Source organism: Boleophthalmus pectinirostris, unplaced genomic scaffold, assembly GCF_026225935.1.
Source record: "Boleophthalmus pectinirostris isolate CB_2022bp ecotype Guang Dong unplaced genomic scaffold, ASM2622593v1 HiC_scaffold_17, whole genome shotgun sequence".
In the NCBI taxonomy this organism is placed as follows: Eukaryota; Metazoa; Chordata; class Actinopteri; order Gobiiformes; family Gobiidae; genus Boleophthalmus; species Boleophthalmus pectinirostris.
In genome coordinates, this window is record NW_026571115.1 from 34,280,261 (window position 1) to 34,298,501 (window position 18,241).

Genomic DNA, 18,241 nt, shown 5'->3' on the forward strand with positions numbered 1-18,241 from the left:
CAAGGTCCTAAACCAGGACTAAACCAGGTCCTAAACCAGGTAGTAATCCAGGTCCTAAACCAGGTCCTAAACCAGGTCCAAACCAGGTGGAAACCAGATGGAAACCAAGTGGAAACCAAGGTCCCAAACCAGGTCCAAACCAAGGTCCAAACCAAGGTCCAAACCAGGTGGAAACCAAGGTCCTAAACAAGGTCCTAAACAAGGTCCTAAACCAGGTCCAAACCAAGTGGAAACCAAGGTCCTAAACCAGGTCTTAAACCAGGTGGAAACCAGATGTAAACCAGGTGGAAACCAAGTGGAAACCAAGGTCCCAAACCAGGTCCAAACCAAGGTCCTAACCAAGGTCCAAACCAGGTCCTAAACAAGGTCCTAAACCAGGTCCAAACCAGGTCCAAACCAGGTCCAAACCAGGTGGAAACCAAGGTCCTAAACAAGGTCCTAAACAAGGTCCTAAACCAGGTCCAAACCAAGTGGAAACCAAGTGGAAACCAAGGTCCTAAACCAGGTCTTAAACCAGGTCCCAAACCAGGTCCAAACCAGGTCCTAACCAAGGTCCAAACCAAAGTCCAAACCTAGGTCCTAACCCAGGTCCTAACCCAGGTCCTAACCCAGGTCCTAACCCAGGACTAAACCAGGTCCAAACCAGGTCCAAACCAGGTCCAAACCAGGTCCAAACCAGGTCCAAACCAGGTCCGTGCGCGTATATTAGTCTGTGTGCCCTTATACTTGTTCTAATACAGCTCAAAATCATTCTAAAACCTCAGAAAAGCTTCATTTCTGTCCTGTAAATGTGACTTTTCCAGTATCGATACCCGCTCAAACGAGTATCTAGTTTCGATACCGGTTTTTCGCATCGATTAGTGTCTGACTTTGGACTTTTGACAGCCCTCGTTTATAAAGAACCCGCATTCCTCTGAACTGAAACCGCATTACTTTTTCATTCGTACATCCTGTCTTGTTTTGCAGAAGAGGTTTACGTTGTCGTGAGGTTTGCGTTGCCATGGCAGCAGAGGCTTTAGAGTCGTCTACGTGTCAAAAGACGTTAAAATGGGAATTCGTTTTAATCCGTAACGAGCCGTATCTAGACCGGGGAGAGAGTGGATTTTCTGCAAAGCTGTCATGGCGGCCGAGCTCTAAAAATAACCTGTTTTCTAGAAGCAGTTTCTTCATCTTCCTCCTCCTCCTCCTTCTCCTCCTCTTCTTTCTTCATCATCTCTGTGTTTTTCTCGCTATGGAAACAGGAGCTACACTTCGATAATAGTTCATGAAGCGAGTGAACGGAGAACCTAATTAGACGACGCTTACGAAATGAAATGATAGTTCAGATCTTAGTGGAGTCGAAATATTACACAGCTCGTGCCTGGACAGATTAAACTCTTGGGTGTTTTTTTATTTATTTTTTGGTAGCTGTTATTGTGAAACATTTGTAATTTCTTTCCGTGAAGACGAATAATTTAAAGGGAACATTTCAGGCAAAGCAGTAACATCTCCAGGACATAGTAAACGTACATTTTTTTTTGAGTTTTCTACCATGTTATAGCATTATTCCCTCATCAAAAACATGCTTGAAGTGGTTTTAAATGTCATCCATGCATGTTTGAGTAATCTAGTGATCTCTCCCCGTCACTATTTGAAGCCTTCGTACGGGCAGCAGTAAGTTTTTATCCAAAATTCTCCATAAATATACCAAAACAATACTCTACAACTTCACAAACCCAGTGTTGGGGAGTAACAGATTACATGTACCGGAGTTATGTAATCAGAGTACAAATGATGAGTAACTGTATTCAGTTACAGTTACTGTTTCAGTGAGTGGTAATTGGATTACAGTTACTTTGTTAAAATACATACTTTTCACATTTCGGGCTATATCCCTTTTTTTTTTTTCAGTAATTCCACTCATTGCCGAACACTAAAACCCGGACTAAACCGGACTAAAACCCGGACTAAAACCCGGACTAAAACCAGGTCCAAACCAGGTCCAAACCAGGTCCAAACCAGGTCCAAACCAGGTCCAAACCAGGTCTAACCCAGGTCCTAACCCAGGTCCTAACCCAGGTCTAACCCAGGTCCTAACCCAGGTCTAACCCAGGTCCTAACCCAGGTCTAAACCAGGTCCAAACCAGGTCTAAACTGGAAGTAAACCCGGTCCAAACCCGGTCTAAACCTGGTCTAAACCAGGACTAAAACCAGGACTAAAACCAGGTCCAAACCAGGACTAAAACCAGGTCCAAACCAGGACTAAAACCAGGTCCAAACCAGGACTAAAACCAGGTCCAAACCAGGTCCGAACCAGGTCTAAACTAGGTCTAAACTAGGTCTAAACCAGGTCTAAACTGGAAGTAAACCAGGACTAAACCAGGACTAAACCAGGACTAAACCAGGTCCAAACCAGGTCCAAACCAGGTCCAAACCAGGACTAAAACTAGGACTAAAACTAGGACTAAAACCAGGTCCAAACTAGGACCAAACTAGGACCAAAACCAGGACTAAACCAGGTCCAAACCAGTCTAAAACAGGACTAAATCATGCTGCATGGACCGTGTCTCCTCGTCTTCTATCAATAATATTTTTAATTTTGTTCAGTAAAATCTGGGCTTTTTATTTTCTTTTAGCAGATAAAACTTCTTATGTGAAGATTTCCTCGTCTTTGCTTCTCTACAGCAAATCAAGTAATCCAAAGTATTCAGATTACATTACTCACTTTAAGTAATTTAATGGATTACGTTACAAACTACATTTTGGGGTGTGTAATCTGTAATCTGTAGGGGATTACATTTTAAAAGTCACCTTCCCAACACTGACCAAACCTGATACAATGTGCAGTAGTTTCTTTAAAGGGATGGACGCTGATTGAGTTTGCTCTGAAGGGGGAGTGACTTAGCGCTGGGGGCAAAGGGAGGCAGTGTCCTGTCGTTTTGAGCTCCCGAGGCAGAAGTAGAGTAACAAGTAACACTGACCAAATATCGACTTGTGTGTGTCAAATTTGCGGCAGAATATCTGTGTTAGACGATTGAATAATTTGGATTTAATATTTGAGTTTATCATTATCACTTTCATTACATCGTATTTTATTTTCATGTGTAGAAAACGTCGTAACTGTTAAGAAAGACGTTGTATAAATAAAATATCACCATTTTATAATAAGAAATTAACACTGTAGCCTTTGATATTAGCTTTAAATATTATAAATTTAACACTGTTTAATATAAAGATTTCAGTGTTTCCAGTCATTTCCTTCTCTTATATAGTGGGAGTCTTATTTGATAGAAGATGTAGGTCATGAGGAAATGAGCTCCTCCACCTAAATTCATCTAAATGAGTGAATAATGATGGTGATTCTACAGCGGGAGCATTATTCGATGGTTAAATGCTCCCTTTAGTCAGAGCCCTTTTTGAGCAGAACACAACTGTCCAAATGAACTACGCAGATTCATATAAATGAGTTGAAATTTTACATAACTAAGGCATAAATCAGGGGGTCACCTAACTTTTTTCTCTGGGGGGCCACATTATCGCTTCTGACTGTGACGGGGGGTCGGGGTCGGAGCCGTATAACAGAATTGAACGACCCTGACGACACAGATTATATTCTTTAAACACAGCCACACTTTCTTTACATATCAGACAAACTGCACGCTCCTTACACTGAACAAAAAAAGAATCGTCCACTGTTCTTTGAAAACTCTGCACTAGGGACGGGCATTCGATGAAATTTTCTTAATCAATCGTCGATTAATCATTAACATTTTTATATTAAAGTGATCACAATTATTATTACTATCTGCACTACTAATCTGCATAAATAAATTCAACTTTACGACATGTAAACTGTAAAAACTCTAGAGCCACATCAGCCCGTTTGAGATTATAATGTGTTTAGTGCAGATTTGCGCAACTCTCACAGAAACGAAACTTAAAACCGCATGATTCATTTGCATAAACTAAGCGAAGATCAAACTACAGCTCTTGTGTCGCTGATGCGGTTCAACTTCTGTCGGATTAAAAGACATGACTCAGGTGAATACAGGTTAGTGTGACCATATTTTGCGTTTGTCAAAACCAGGACACCGTACGGGGGGAGGAGGTGGGGACTCGTCATCGACATTGTGCGACTCTCACCTGGTGAAACATTTCCCCACTGGACACGAAACATATGTGCTGCTTTATACACTGTGCACATGGACTCACACTTGTCCCAACCGGAACGGAAAACGAGGAATTTCTTGTACAAATCATCGTTAAATACGCATTTGTGCTTCGGTACACTGCAGACTGACCCACTGTTTGTGTCTCTCTCCTTCTGATGCAGAGACACATGTACACACCTGTTTGGTCACACTATACACAGCAACATACATTCGGTTTGTCGATTAAAATTAACGTAATCGATGAAATTCTTAATGATCAATTATCGATTAATCGACTAATCATGCTCATCCCTACTCGGCACTCTCTGTCATTTTGTTGTCCTTAACTGCACTACAGAACTCTGCATGTGCGTTGACTATCACTGTTTGATCTTGAGCTTGTGAGGTGACGAAAATTTGGCGGCAAATGTAAATACATCATATATTTAAATATAAATAGTTCATAGAAATATCTTTTTTTTTTATAGAAAAGTCAACAAAATACAAGATACAGGCCTGTTATTATTTGACAAAATAGGCCATGACACTTTTGAGGATCGCCTCATGGGGCCAGTTCAAGTGGAGCGGGGACAGAGGGGCTGGAGGGGGCGGTCGAAGGGACGTGGAGGGGCCGGAGTTGGCCCGCGGGCCTTAGTTTGATGACCCCTGGTATGAAGTATGATCACCGTCTGCAAACAGCACAAGGCCCGCTGTCTCTAATCCAAAGAAAATGTTGTAAAACTGTGGAGGTCAGGCTTAGGCTTTATTGGTTTTATACAAATGTAAACGGAAAAATGTGAGGTATCTTATTTTGACGGGGTAGCCCATTTCGACAGAACAGGAATGCAGAGTGTCAGAAATGTATAAAACATGTTAACATGTTGTTTTCAATATAGCATTTTCAATACAATAAAAGGTAAAAGTTGATCTAAATATGTTATGTGCAGTGTTGGGGAGTAACAGATTACATGTACTGAAGTTATGTAATCAGAGTACAAATGATGAGTAACTGTATTCAGTTACAGTTACTGTTTGAGTGAGTGGTAATTGGATTACAGTTACTTTGTTGAAGTAAATGGATTACACGGCGGGATTTTCCTGTTTTCACATTTTGGACAATTCCTTTTTTTTTTTTTTTTTTCTTTGGTAATTCCACTCATTGCCGAACACTAAACCAGGTCTAAAACCAGGACTAAAACCAGGACTGAACCAGGACTAAACCAGGACTAAACCAGGACTAAACCAGGTCTAAACCAGGACTCTAAACCAAGGTCTAAACCAGGACTAAACCAGGAAACTAAACCAGGACTAAACCAGGTCTAAACCAGGACTAAACCAGGTCTAAACCAGGTCTAAAACCAGGTCTAAACCAGGACTAAACCAGGTCTAAACCAGGTCTAAACCAGAAAACTAAACCAGGACTAAACCAGGACTAAACCAGGACTAAACCAGGACTAAAAGGTCAGGACTAAAACAGGACTAAATCCTGCTAAACCAGTGTGGGACGTGTCTCTTCTTCTATCAATAATATTTTTAATTTGGTTCAGTAAAGTTTGGTCTATTTATTTTCTTTTAACAGACAAAACTTCTTATGTGAAGAATTTCCTCGTCTTTGCTTCTCTACAGCAAATCAAGTAATCCAAAGTACTTCAGATTACATTACTCACTTTAAGTAATTTAATGGATTACGTTACAAACTACATTTTGGGGTGTGTAATCTTTAATCTGTAGGGGATTACATTTTAAAAATCACCTTCCCAACACTGGTTATGTGTTACCAGTTAATACCCCATAGAATCATAATACCCCTCTGTAATATTTGTGTAGTTTGCAAAATACATAACGCGTTCTAAAATAATGTTGTTAAATATCCTCCCGTCTCAGATCAAGAGGCTGACCAATTTCCTGGACCCCAACGCTCACGGCAAGATCAACTTCCGAGACTTCTGCCACGGAGTGTTCGCCATTAAAGGTGAGACGGGACGACGTGCGGCGGAGATCTAAACCTGCATGTTTGTGTTCTCACAGTCGGGGGGAGCAGCGGTTTAGGGCCGAGACGGGGCTGATTGTGCTTGTGTTGAAATGTGAAGAGCAGATTTTACTGTTGTCTGCTCCTCGTGTAGCTCAGGTTCAGACTGATTTGTGTCTCTTCTCCGTCTGCTGCAGGCTGTGAGGAGATTCTGAAGATGCCCGTCACCGCTCGCTCTCGCTCCTCCAGTCAGGCTTCAGTCACTGACAACGGATACATCTACCAGGTCAGACCAGGAATAATAATAATTTCACTTATTACCAAGACTATATGACTTTACTGGCTGCCTTAAGAACATCAATAACTTGGCCTGCGCACCTTTATCTTATTTTTTAGATTACAAGGAAACAATCTTAAAGTTAAACAAGGACTTGTATCTTCTAACTTTTATCATACTCTAGAACAGGGGTGGGCAAATATTTTTTCCATGGGACCTCATGAGAAACAAAAAATATTGTGGAGGGTGAAATGAAATGAATGAAAAAGTCAATTCTGCATAATATTAATTGTATTTCTTCTGTAAATGTCATTGTTTTGACGAGCTGGTCAGACTGGTAAGAGTTTGTTATGAAACAATGAAAAAGAGAGGTTACCCTACAAAAAATGTTTAAAAGAAACACCCAAAAATCAAAGCAATGCAGCTTTAGTCCATGCATGAGGTAAAATTATAAAATGTGTTTATATTGTACTTCCAGATGAGCTTAAACAGGCCGGTCAGGGTCATCCAAAGGGCCGTATGTGGCCAGGGACCTGCACAATGTCCAGCTCTGCTCTAGAAACACAAAATGGAATGATAGTCTTCTTAAATTCCATTGAATACTTTTTTTTTTAATTAATGTTTGTTAAATGTCTTGGTGCTGGTAATAACGACTTCTGTGTGCTTTAAGTTCCATAATTATGTAATATTTTGTATCTTTGTATCTTTCATTACTCAGCCACGTCAGAAAAAAGCCACATAATGTCAGGGCATCTGTACATGGCGCCATCTTGGAACTGAACTACATCTATGCACACTGGTTTTATGTGTCTGTAATCATAGATCTGTTATATTTGAAGTGCAGCTCAGCTCACTGTCCATTTAGTGGACGTTACTAAATCTTTTACATTTACTCTTTGGCCTGTTGTGGTTCGTCCTGTACTACGTCTGTCTGCTGAATGACAGAGTGCGCATATTCCCAGTCGGCCTGGCGCTCCATGTTGAATTTAAATGGGAGTGGTTGCTAGGCAACAGCAGAGAGAGTCTGACGGAGGCGTGGCCTCCTCTGGTCCCGACGAGTCCGGACGACTTAGTGGAAAAGACAGTGTTAAAGGGCCGATGCTGACAGGGCTGACAGGACCGACAGGGCCGACAGGGCGTCCTCACAGGACGATCACGTACGGACCTGAAGTCTGTGCTCAGACTGATCATCACTGTACACTGTGCTGCTACATGTGAGGAGGATGACTCTGATATATGATAATTTATTCATCTTAACCTTTACAAGTCACCTTCACCAAACTGAGATGTATACCCTCTTATATAAACCCTCTGATGTTCAGAAGCCTAATCCTGCTTCATCCCAGTATTTAGAGCTGTGATGTATGCAAACTAAATGGAGCAACCCACACAAATATCTCATGTCACTTTCCCCGAGCAGAGCCCAGCAGCCCCCTGCCTCTGTGTAACTCTTCTGTCTTCACACAGACAGTCTGATAGACTTTGCTTGTGTCTGATGTGTTTGTGTGTTTTCAGAATGGTGAGGCGAAGCTGGGCCCTCCTAACATAGTGTGCAGCTCTGAGCCCACACACCAGCGACGGTACGATCCTCTTCTCACTGTAACACACACACACATAAACACACACATATCTCTGTGATTATTGTGCATATGTGTATATAAACCACATCCTCCTGCTCCTCCCAGCAGCAGCAGTGCGTCTGCCTCGGTGCTCTCTGGAGAGGAGCAGTTCGAGGACTATGGTGAAGGAGAGGACGTGGAGTTCAGCCCCAGCAGCCCGTGTCCAGAGGAGGACTCCCCCCACACTCACGGCTTCTCAGAAATGGGCTCCTCTCTGCCCTCCAGGTCAGACACAGCACAGCTCTCTGGAAATGCACCACTTCAAACAACTGCTTTAATTTATTTTAAAAACTGCACTTACTGTGTTTGACTGGAACAGTTGCCTAAAGGCGAGTTATTCTGCAGTGTCAGCGCTGTTTGGTGTGTTTGGTGTGTTTGTGTGTGTTTGTGTGTGTGTTTGTGTGTGGTGTGTTTGGTGTGTTTGTGTGTGTTTGTGTGTGTGTGTTTGGTGTGTTTGTGTGTGTTTTGTGTGTGTTTGTGTGTGTTTGTGTGTGTGTTTGGTGTGTTTTGTGTGTGTTTTGTGTGTGTTTGTGTGTGTGTGTTGTGTGTGTTTGTGTGTGTGTGTGTGTGTTGTGTGTGTTTGTGTGTGTTTGTGTGTGTGTTTGGTGTGTTTGGTGTGTTTGGTTTGTTTGTGTGCGTACAGTCCAGTCCTGAGTTAAAAACTGCAGGTCATGTGAGACGGCGGCAGTAGCTCAGTTGGTGGAGCATTCGCCCACTGATCTGAAGGTTGGTGGTTTGAATCCAGCTCTCCACATAAGAACATCACAGGTTGAGCGGTCAGATTCCACTGACTCACAGGTTGAGCTGGTGTGATTCCAGCTCCCACAGATGAATGCTGCTGTTGTGTCCTTGGGCAAGACACTTAACCCACCTTGCCCACAGTGTCTCCGTACACTGGTGTATGAATGTGCGTGTGAATGGGTGAGTGGTTCCTTGTTGTAAAGCGCTTTGAGTGCTGCTATAGAAAAATGTGACCATTTACCATTTACCTTGAGACATTTGCCCACTCTGCTCTTATGTGTCCATTTTCTCTTCATCTCATACGTGGTTTACAACTGTTACACCGCACATTGTGCTTCTCGAGGTCATTCATTCTCTTTTTTTTTTTTTTATTAATTTTCAATTTATTCAGTGTTGCTTTTGCATGTATCGCAATCCATCCATTTTCTTCCACTTATCCGGGCCCGGGTCATGTGGGCAACAGTCTAAGCAGGGATTTCCAAACTTCCTTCACCCCGTACACTTCCTCCAGCTCCTCCAGGGGACCCCAAGACGTTCCGAGCCCAGCCCAGAGACATAGTCCCTCCAGCGTGTCCTGAGTTTTCCCTGGGGCGTCCCCCCGGTGGGAAATACTCGGAACAGTCCAGGAGGCATCCGGAACAGATGCCCGAGCCACTTCAGCTGCTCCTCGTGGAGGAGCAGTGGCTCTACTCCGAGCTCCTCCAGTCTGCTTGAGCTCCTCACCCGATCTCTAAGAGAGCGCCCAGACACCCTGCGGAGGAAACTCATTTTAACCGCTTGTATCTGTGATCGTGTCCTTTCGGTCATTACCCAGAGCTCATGACCATAGGTGTAGCATATGTATGGTAGACCATATTTATCACAATATATGTGTCTGTTTGTATAACTTAAATGAATATCAAAATAAGAAATGTCCAGTCCCACATTCGCATTCATAAACTCTCATTCATACACCAGTGTAAATGGACACTGGAGTCAAGGTGGGTAAAGGGTCTTGCACAAGGACACAATGACAGTATTCACGCAGGAAAGTGCCCAGTATGGACACGGTGTTATGTGTGTGTGTGTGTGTGTGTTTGTTTGGTATATATGCTGAATAGCAGTCGTGTTTCCATCGGCCTGACTCGTGGCTCGAGTTGTGCTCTTTATCACTGTCAGTGTAAAATAGTTTTCTGTGATTGTCAGGAAGTTTACCCCAGAACAGGACAGGACGTTGCTGTGGCTGTAGTTTATCACCACTGAGTGTCGAGTGAATAAATAATTTGGCTTTGGGTTCCCTGAAAGACGTTATATAAATCCACTGCATTATTATATAAACTACACTTGGTGTTGCTGTTTGTTGATTATTAGAAGTATTAGTATCTTAAACCAAGATGTTGACAGATTTGTTACACTTTGAAGTTTTACACTGTGTTTTTCAACCCCGTAAACCTTCATTAGAACCATTTGGATCATTTCAGTCCTGGAGATGGCGATCTCTGCTGAACAAAAGGTAAAAGGTAGCTGTTAACTTAGATTGATGTATTTATGTTTTGCAAGTAAGAAATGTACATTCTTTTACAATAAAACATATAACATTAATGAAACCAAAGCAGATACGACAACAACAAAAGGAGTGGGAAGAACAAAACGTATTTAATCCTACTCCCTCTTCTAATCTAACACAATGAGCTTTCTTTTGAATTTTTCAGACATTTTGCATTAAACTATAACAACTATTTACAAGTGCGGACAAAGAGTCACTGCTATAGATTAACAGAACTGTATTGCAATTAGTGCTGTCATGCGATTAAAAAAATTGAGAGATTAATTAATTATGATCTGTAATTAATTAATCAAATTAATCTCATTTTAATCTCACCTAAAAATTGCTGAGAAAAGCTTCAATTTGAGGTATTTTCATTTAAATTCATTATTACATTATTGTGGCAGATCAAAAGACTAGATTTAAAAAAGTGACTTTATAAAGTCATTTATTGTTTAACAAATTTCTCCAAATTGTCTGTTGAGCCCAAGTCTCCATGAATAAGAAACTGTTTGTTGTAAAGTAGCAAAGACGAGGAAATCTGAACATAATAACTTTTGTCGACTTAAAGACAATAAAAAGTCCAGTCTTTCCTTAACCATATTAAAAATATTATTGATAGAGAAATGCTTTATATATGAGATCACTGGTTTTAGTCCTGGTTTTAGTCCTGGTTTAGACCTGCTTTAGACCTACTTTAATCCTAGTTTAGTCCTGGAATGGATTAATCCTGGTTTTAGTTCTGGTGTTAGTTCTGGTTTAGTCCTGGTTTAGTTCTGGACTGGTTTAGTCCTGGTTTTAGTCTTGGTGTTAGTTCTGGTTTAGAGGTGCACAGGAGGAAGCGCGGTTTACGCCGCGTAGCGAGAAAACACGGTTCACACGCGGCTCACGGGAGCACGTCGGTGTCCGCGCAGTAACTACGGAAAGAAACGTGGTCCGCGCGTTCTCAGGTTAATGACGATGATGAAGGTGTGTGTGTTTGTGTGTGTTTGTGTTTGTGTTTGTGTGTGTTTGTGTGTGTGTGTGTGTGTGTGTGTGTGTGTGTGTGTGTATAGGACAGTAGTGCAGACATCATGAGTCTATGCAGGTTGTTTTCACCAGTGACATTTAAGTTGTAGGCGATATTATATTTGTTATTTTCTTTTATATTTCACGTCAGGAGAATAATTTCCAAGACACGAATGTGTTTTTCCCTGTGCACTGCTGCTCTGTTCTACTGGCTCTTCCACCTCGTCCATTGTGCGACTGACACCGCCAACGTCGCTCTTACTGCGCGTGTTTTGTGCGGGTTTCCGACAATGAGTGGAATTGCCGAAATTAAAAAATTTATAAATGTGTTTTTGTGTGTGTGTGTTGTTGTCCCAACAACACATAAAAACAGGTTTTTATAATGAAGCAACTCACATACAGAAACACTAAAGTTAGAGATTAAAAATGAGATTAACGCGATTAAAAAACATAACGCGCTAAATATGACTGTAATTAATTAATCGCAATTAACGCGATAATTTGACACCCCTAATTGCAATAATACAGAAGAACACCAACAATGGGAAGGAAAATTAAAGGTACTCACAATGGTAACAGACAGCACAAACTAGCACTACAGAAGGAAGTATTGTTCTAACATTAAGACCCAATCTCTCTATAAACTGTGACAGACAATATGTTTATAGAACAACTTGAACTTTATGGACATTTTGGCGTTGCTTGAGACGTGTATCCAGAGTTTTAGACCAGATACAGACACACAAAAACTTTTATGGGTAGTTCGAACTATTTGAAATTTCCATACCCTCTAAAATTATAAATTCTCTCTCTCATTTTGAACTTTGACGCTTTGTAGATGACTTGGTAGTAAATTGATGAACGCTCTAAATAAAATGACCAGTGTATAATATTTTACAAGGTCGGGAATCTTTAGGAGCTTGGATTGAATAAAAAGATGTTGGGTGTGTTCTAAAAATCCCAACTTTATGGATAATTCGCAAAGCTCGTTTCTGTAATATCCAATCCAATCCACTTTATTTCTATAGCACATTTCACAAACAAAGTGTTTCCAAAGTGCTGCACAAATACATAAAAAATAACAACAATAAGATGATAAAGTAAACTACTAAAATAATACTAGTCTTAAAATAATAAAACCAGTAAAATAAAAATAAAACTAAATCATAGAATAGAAATAAATAAACCAATAAATAAATTAAATCAGTAAAACCAATAAAAACACATAAAAATAAATAAAAGACACAGAGGAGCACACGACTCACGCGGTGTTAAAAGCCAGAGAATAAAAGTGGGTCTTCAGACGAGATTTAAAACTCTCCACTGTGGAGCTGCTCGAACGTGAAGCCTCAGATCGTTCCAGAGTTTAGGGTCGACCACAGAGAAGCTCCTGTCCCCTCTGGTTTTAAGTCTCGTCTTAGGCCCTGAGCTGGAGCCGGACCTCGGACCTCAGAGCGCGAGCAGGGGTATAAATTTGGATGAGGTCCGAGATGTACTGTGGGGCCAGTCCATTCAAAGCTTTAAAAACAAACAATAAAATCTTAAAATCAATTCTAAAATTAACAGGAAGCCAGTGCAAAGACGCGAGGATTGGGGTGATGTGCTCGCTCCTTTTTGCTCCTGTTAAAAGTCGCGCTGCAGAGTTTTGGACGAACTGTAGTCGGTAAAGTGCGTTTTGCGAAATGCCGGAATAAAGTGCATTACAGTCGTCCAGGCGTGATGAAATAAAAGCGTGCATAACTTGTTCAAATAGTTTAAAAGATAAAAAAGGTTTAACTTAAGATAAAAGTAATAATATAATAAAATGATTCATAATAATATAATTAGGGGTGTCAAATTATCGCGTTAATTGCGATTAATTAATTACAGTCATATTTAGCGCGTTATGTTTTTTAATCGCGTTAATCTCAATTTTAATCTCTAACTTTAGTGTTTCTGTATGTGAGTTTCTTTATTACAAAATCTGTTTTTATGTGTTGTTGGGACAACAACACACAAAATAAAAACCCATTTATAATTTGTTTTATTTCGGTAATTCCACTCATTGCCGGAAACCCACACAAAACACGGCAGTAAGAGCGACGTAAACGTCATATTCATGTTCGCGGCGTCAGTCGCACGATGGACGAGAAGAGCCAGTAGAACAGAGGCAGCAGTGCACAGGTTAAAACACATTCGTGTCTTGGAAATTCTTCTTCCGACGTGAAATATAAAAGAAAATAACAAATATAAAATCGCATACAACTTAAATGTCACTGGTGAAAACAACCTGCATAGGCTCATGATGTCTGCACTACTGTCCTATACACAAACACACACAAACACACACAAACACACACAAACACACACAAACACACACCTTCATCATCGTCATTAACCTCAGAACGCGCGGACCACGTTTCCTTCCGTAGTTACTGCGCGGACACCGACGTGCTCCCGTGCGCCGCGTACGTTTTCTTGCGTACGCTGCGTAAACCGCGCTTCCTCCTGTGCGCCTCTAAACTAGAGCTAACACCAAGACTAAAACAGGGACTAACCCAGTCCAGGACTAAATCAGGTCTAAACCAGGACTAAACCAGGACTAAACCAGGTCTAAACCAGATCTAAACCAGGTCTAACCAAGGTCTAAAACCAGGTCTAAACCAGGTCTAAACCAGATCTAAACCAGGTCTAACCAAGGTCTAAAACCAGGACTAAACCAGGTCTAAACCAGGTCTAAACCAGATCTAAACCAGGTCTAACCAAGGTCTAAAACCAGGACTAAACCAGAACTAAAACCAGGTCTAAACCAGGTCTAAACCAGGACTAAACCAGAACTAACACCAGGACTAAAACCAGGACTAACCCATTCCAGGACTAAACTAGGACTAAAGTAGAACTAAAGCAGGTCTAAACCAGGACTCATATATAAAGCATTTCTCTATCAATAATATTTTTAATATGGTTAAGGAAAGACTGGACTTTTTATTGTCTTTAAGTCGACAAAGTTATTATGTTCAGATTTCCTCATCTTTGCTACTTTACAGCAAACAGTTTCTTATTCATTAAGACTTGAGCTCAACAGCCAAATTGGAGAGATTTGTTAAACAATAAATGACTTTATAAAGTCACTTTTTTTAATCTATATCAGTCTTTTGATCTGCCACAATAATGTAATAATGAATTTAAATGAAAATACCTCAAATTGAAGCTTTTCTCAGCAATTTTTAGGTGAGATTAAAATGAGATTAATTAGATTAATTAATTACAGATCATAATTAATTAATCTCTAAATTTTTTTAATCGCATGACAGCACTAAATATAATTAAAGGATTAAGTGTACATTGGTAATTCAACGCAATATGTGAAATAATGGAGAACCAGTGAACAGCAGAATGTACGAAGGGCATTTTGAGCAAGGTAATATTTCACTTTGGAATTTATTTTTATTTTTATATGTTTAATGTAGGCTTTCCGCGATACTGAAATGAACTTGAAAACTACTTTATGACATCACAAGGACAAACTGAGCACTTTGAGGTTTGGTGACGTAGACGGACTAATATTAAAGTATTATTCAAACATGTGAGAGTGAAACAAAACACAAGTCCGGGTCTGTTTTCTGAGGAGGCAACAACGTTCTAACATGGCTCAAAGCTCGCAAAAGTGTAATAAAACTGCACTTCTAAACGTGTCTGCTGTGCGATTGTGGTTGCAGCGGCGGCGAGACTCCCCAGAAGATGCGTCAGCTCTGTAACAGCGAGCTCCTGGACATTTACTGCTCCCAGTGCTGCAAGAAAGTCAACCTGCTCAACGACCTGGAGGCACGGCTCAGGAACCTCAAGTCCAACAGGTATGACCCCGTGTGGCGCGAAGAGGCCACTGCGTTCTCCTGGCCTACTTATTTACAAGCGCCGCGCATTTCACATTCACATCATTTTATTAATCCCACCAGGGGCAATTAGTTTGAGCAATAAAACCAAACATTCAACACACAGTGAAGCGATTCTGTGCACAGACGAGCTCTCAGGTCCACGAAGCGCCCGTTAAAAACACTTTACATCCACACAGGAATTATATTTAAAAGGCTAATGACTGGTTCATTTTAGACAGTCTGCAGTGGTCCTAATTATTCACCAGTTTATAGTTTAGAGTTTATAAGAAACCAGAGTGGGCTTTGGCGTCGCTTTAATACTCACAACAACTAGAATGAACACAACATACAAGAGCTTTTACAGAAATATGTGTGTAAAAAATAAGATGAAGCCACTTGATAAGATGTTATTCTAATCCGTTCAGTATAAAATCAAAAATAAGAAAATGAAAAAACAACTATTTTCTTCATTATTTGTCTCCAAAACCAAAATGAAAAATACAGATAATGATTTGTTTTTTCAGTTTTTGATTTTGTGTTTAATTGAAAAATGGAAAAAATGGATAACGACCGTTTCCCGTTTACGTGACTTAAACTGTGATGCCGGACTTTTGAGACGCATACGGGCTGAACCAGGACTAAACCAGGTCCAGGACCAGACCGGGACCGAGACCGGGACCGAGGCTGGGACCAGACCAGTACTGAGACCGGGACTGGGACTGAGGCTGGGACCAGACCGGGACCGAGGCCGGGACCGAGGCCGGGACCGAGGCCGGGACCGAGGCCGGGGCCGGGACCGAGGCCGGGACGAGGCCGGGACAGACCGGGGCCGAGGCTGGGACCAGGCCGGGACTGAGGCTGGGCCGAGGCCGGGCCGGGCCGGGACCGAGGCCGGACCGAGCCGGGACCGAGGCCGGGACTGAGGCTGGGACCAGACCGGGGCCGAGGCTGGGACCAGGCCGGGACTGAGGCCGGGACTGAGGCTGGGGCCGAGGCCGGGGCCGGGGCCGGGACCGAGGCCGGGACTGAAAACGGTTTAGCCCTAGTTTAGTCCTGTTTTAGTCCTGTTTTAGTCCGGGTTCAGTCCGGGTTCAGTCCGAGTTCAGTCCGAGTTCAGTCCGGGTTCAGTCCGGGTTCAGTCCGGGTTCAGTCTGGGTTCAGTCTGGGTTCAGTCCGGGTTCAGTCCGGGTTCAGTCCGGGTTCAGTCCGGGTTCAGTCCGGCATCGCAGTTTAAGTCGTGTAAATGGGAAATGTCCATTATCCGTTTTTTTCATTTTTCATTTAAACACAAAATCAAAACCTGAAAAAATCGAATCGTTATCCATTTTTTCATTTTGGTTTTGGAGACAAATAATGAAGTAAATAGTTGTTTTTTTGTTTTCTTATTTTTGTTTTTATATTGAAAAACGAATAACACTCTGATTTATTGTTACTGTTCCTCTTGTGTTTCAGTCCTCGGAAAATCTCCAGCCGAGCGTTTGGAAGGTGAGGTCCCTCTGTCGTGTGCGGTACAAGAGAGTGATTAGTGTCTGTTCTGTGGAGCCGCTGCTGGCGCGGTGCAGTGTACAGTACAGTCCAGTGTGTTTTTGTGTGTGCAGGCAGCTGATCCAGGCCAACCACAGTGTGTTTGGCTCCAGTCCTCACAGCAGCACAGAGGATCTGTTCACCGACAGCATCGACTGCTGTGACCTGGACATCGCCGAGAAGGTCTGCCCCAAACACCACACGCTCAACACACAAGGGTTTCTATTTGATATATTCTATACACAGTGTTGGGAAGGTGACTTTTAAAATGTAATCCCCTACAGATTACAGATTACACACCCCAAAATGTAATTTGTAACGTAATCCATTAAGTTTTTTTAAACGACATGAATGTAGCAACCACATCCTCAAAATTCTTGTTTGTTGTCTTCAAATTGTCTGAGCCCAAGTCTCCATGAATAAACAACTGTTTGCTGTAGAGAAACAAAGACCACGAGATCTGAATATAAGAGGTTTTGTCTGTTAAAAGACAGAAACAAGATAAGCTTTTCCTTCACCAGATTAAAAAATATTATTGATAGAGAAATTGTATGAGATCACCTTAAATTATGTCAACCTACTGTTAGGTGTCATGTTGTTTAGACCTGGTTTAGTCCTGGTTTAGTCCTGATTTTTAGACCTGGTTTACTCCTGATTTTAGACCTGGTTTAGTCCTGGTTTAGTCCTGATTTTTAGACCTGGTCTAGACCAGGTCTTTAGTTCTGGTTTAGTCGTGGTTTAGTCCTAGTTTAAACCTGGTTCAGTCCTGCTTTAGTCCTGGTTTAGTCCTGGATTAGTTCTGGTTTAGTCCTGGTGTTAGTTCTGGTTTAGAGGCGCACAGGAGGAAGTGCGGTTTACGCGAGAAAACACGGTCCACACGCGGCGCACGAGACGTCGGTGTCTGCGCTGTAACTACGGAAGGAGACGTGGTCCGCGGGTTCTCAGGTTGATGACGATGATGAAGGTGTGTGTTTGTGTTGTGTGTGTGTGTTTGTGTTTGTGTGTGTTTGTGTGTGTGTGTGTGTTGTGTGTGTGTGTGTGTTTGTGTGTGTTTGTGTGTGTGTGTGTGTGTGTGTGTTGTGTGTGTGTGTGTGTGTGTGTGTGTGTGTGTGTGTGTTGTGTGTGTGTGTTTGTGTGTGTTTGTGTGTGTGTGTTTGTGTGTGTGTTGTGTGTGTTGTGTTGTGTGTGTTGTGTGTGTGTGTGTGTGTGTGTGTTTGTGTGTGTGTTGTGTGTGTGTGTGTGTGTGTGTGTTGTGTGTGTGTGTGTGTGTGTGTGTGTGTGTGTGTGTGTGTGTGTGTGTGTGTGTTGTGTGTGTGTGTGTGTGTGTGTGTGTGTGTGTGTGTGTGTGTGTGTGTGTGTGTGTTGTGTGTGTGTGTGTGTGTGTGTGTGTGTGTGTGTGTGTGTGTGTGTGTGTGTGTGTGTGTGTGTGTGTTTGTGTGTGTTTGTGTGTGTGTGTGTGTGTGTGTGTGTGTGTGTGTGTGTGTGTGTGTGTGTGTGTGTGTTTGTGTGTGTGTGTGTGTGTTGTGTGTGTGTGTGTTGTGTGTGTGTTTGTGTGTGTGTTTGTGTGTGTTTGTGTGTGTGTGTGTGTGTTGTG

The 18,241-nt window shown here is 41.9% G+C and overlaps 1 protein-coding gene across 1 annotated transcript in view; it reads left to right on the top strand.

Moving 5' to 3' along the window:
- Nucleotides 1-18,241, top strand: part of rab11fip4a (RAB11 family interacting protein 4 (class II) a) — a 33,238-nt gene that overhangs the window by 3,053 nt on the left and 11,944 nt on the right. Inside the window, exons 2-8 of the mRNA XM_020927394.2 lie at nucleotides 6,015-6,102; nucleotides 6,297-6,385; nucleotides 7,892-7,956; nucleotides 8,062-8,220; nucleotides 14,968-15,102; nucleotides 16,576-16,608; nucleotides 16,722-16,830. Of these exons, the coding sequence (XP_020783053.2) occupies nucleotides 6,015-6,102; nucleotides 6,297-6,385; nucleotides 7,892-7,956; nucleotides 8,062-8,220; nucleotides 14,968-15,102; nucleotides 16,576-16,608; nucleotides 16,722-16,830 (678 nt within the window). The remainder of the gene's footprint in view (nucleotides 1-6,014; nucleotides 6,103-6,296; nucleotides 6,386-7,891; nucleotides 7,957-8,061; nucleotides 8,221-14,967; nucleotides 15,103-16,575; nucleotides 16,609-16,721; nucleotides 16,831-18,241) is intronic.